Source organism: Leishmania panamensis (assembly GCF_000755165.1).
Source record: "Leishmania panamensis strain MHOM/PA/94/PSC-1 chromosome 18 sequence".
NCBI lineage: Eukaryota > Euglenozoa > Kinetoplastea > Trypanosomatida > Trypanosomatidae > Leishmania > Leishmania panamensis.
Genome location: NC_025863.1, coordinates 450,969 through 453,105, shown reverse-complemented (window position 1 = coordinate 453,105; position 2,137 = coordinate 450,969). Strand labels below are relative to the sequence as shown.

General features: G+C 54.2%; 1 protein-coding gene across 1 annotated transcript; it reads right to left on the bottom strand.

Moving 5' to 3' along the window:
• Positions 1-361: 361 nt before the first annotated feature.
• LPMP_181130 (ras-related protein rab-5, putative) lies at positions 362-1,072 on the bottom strand (the record flags this gene model as incomplete). The annotated part of the gene is made up of 1 exon (XM_010699645.1): positions 362-1,072. One exon carries the CDS (start codon positions 1,070-1,072, stop codon positions 362-364), a length of 711 nt encoding a protein of 236 aa, XP_010697947.1.
• Between the last annotated feature and the right edge of the window lie 1,065 nt (positions 1,073-2,137).

Below are 2,137 nucleotides of genomic sequence, written 5' to 3'. Positions count from 1 at the left end.
GGGAGGGGGAGGGTGGCAACAACAAAACAAAAGCGAGACTCAAAGGAAAAAAAAAACCACACACACACACAGTTGTCCAGGTCAGCGACAACGCAGAAGACGGTGAGCGCAAAGAGCAAAAGATGAAAAAGAAGAGCGATTCGGGGTCGTGAAGAACGCGGTGGCCAAGTCCACAGGGCGTCACATTCAGGTGAGATCCACACGACGCTGGACATCGTTCTGTTGGACTTGATTATCTCGCTTTCTTCGCCCTTGTATGGGTGCGTCGATCCTTTCAACTTTGCTATTCGAGAAGAAAGGAACACGCGCACAGAAGAGGGGGAGGAAGATGGCAACATGAAGGTAGTCTGGAGAGGGGGGATCAGCAGCACGTAGACTGGGCGGCTGACTCGTTGTGCTGCTCTACACGCTCGCCACGTGGTGCTATCACGCCACCGCGTGCACCTCCAGTAGCCCCGCCGCGGTTGCCCAGGCCCTGGTCGAGGAGTTTCCCAGCTAAATCGAGAAAAACCTGCTCAACGTTGTTGTTGTCCTTTGCAGATGTCTCGTAGAAGGCAGCGAGCTGCTCCTCGGCTGCGAGACGCTGTCCATCCTCGAAGGGCACCTGCCGCAGAGACTCCAAATCCTTCTTGTTTCCGACGAGTACAATAATCAGTGACGGATCTGCGTTGGCACGGAGCTCCTTGATCCAAGTCTGCGCCTTCTTGAGGCTCTCGCTATTCGTGATGTCGTACACGACAAGAGCACCGCAGGCACCGCGGTAGTAAATCGGGGCAAGAGAGCGGAAGCGCTCCTGACCCGCCGTATCCCAAATCTCATACTTGAGTACGCGCATCTGCTGCTGAAGAGCGTGAGCAGAAGCCGCACCGCCTGGGGCGGCCGCGGCGCCGCGCGCCGGTGGCATCATCACCGTCTTGGACAGAAAGGCAGCGCCGATAGTGGTCTCCTGGTTGGCTAAGAACTCATTCCGCGCAAAGCGAAGCGCGATGGAGCTCTTGCCGGCACCAGACTCACCGAGCATCACGATCTTCGCGGACGTAGCCTCCATCAGCTGAGGTGGGTGTGTGTTCATCGTTGAGATGCAGGTGTTGTGTCGCTTGTGTATGTGTTCTTTCGCGGTGAGCAGGGATAGTGGTGCGAATGTGAGTATATGCGTGAAGCTCACCTATCGTGTACGCGGTGTGTCTTCCTTTGCGTTCAAGCGTGTATTGAGCCCAAAGCTCAGCGCTGCGCGTGAGCTCAAGGGAAGTACCAGCGTCTGTGTTTAGGTAAAGAGGTGAGAGTCCCGTGGATGGGGCGAGCGTGAATGTGCACAATCCAAATAAGCGAGGAAACTAAGCAAACACGAGAAAGCAAAGTACGGATGGGGGTGCGGGGATGGCGCACAGGAAATAGGAAGAGTGAGAGAGGGAGAAAGACACAAAATGGGCAGAAGCGTGAAGTCCCCCCTATAGAAGTCGATTGATGGGCTATTGTGGCTGCTGTTGCTTTTTTGTGTGTGTAGAGGTAGAAGGTGAACTGATGATGCGCAGCTTTCGTCTGCGAAGCTGACTGGGGTATGACCATGGTGCGGACATATACAACCCAATAAGCAAATGTACGCGAGTGAGGAAAAGGAAGGAATGCGTTAGGCAGAGAGGTTGGCTCAGGGGACAGTAAATGAATCCCAACCCAGTGCTCCTTCGATACAGGAGGGGGAAGGGGTTCCTCAGATACAAAATATATATATCGAACCAATGCGAAAGCAACACCAGGAGCGGCAAACACGAAGCGCGTGGTTGGCGAGACAGAGAAAGACAAGTGCCTTTTCTGACATGCAACGGACAGGAATGCGGGTGGGCAAGTGCAGCTGCTTGCATGTCTTTACTTCGTTTAGGGGGGAAAGGATGAGAAAGGGAAGGGGTGGAAAGGTAGAATCGAAGGGGGAGGAGGGAAAATACTCCCGCGCTCTTGGTACAGAGATCAAAAGTGCAGAGAACAAAATAGAATGGCATGCCTCCTTTCCTCCTCAGTCCTCACCCCCTCCCACTGCTAGTCTCGCCCAGTGCCAAATACCAGCAGTAAGAGGTGCAATAAAGTGAAATGTGTATGTATGTGTATGTATGTGTGTGTGTGGGGGGGGGGGGGGGGGGGGTAG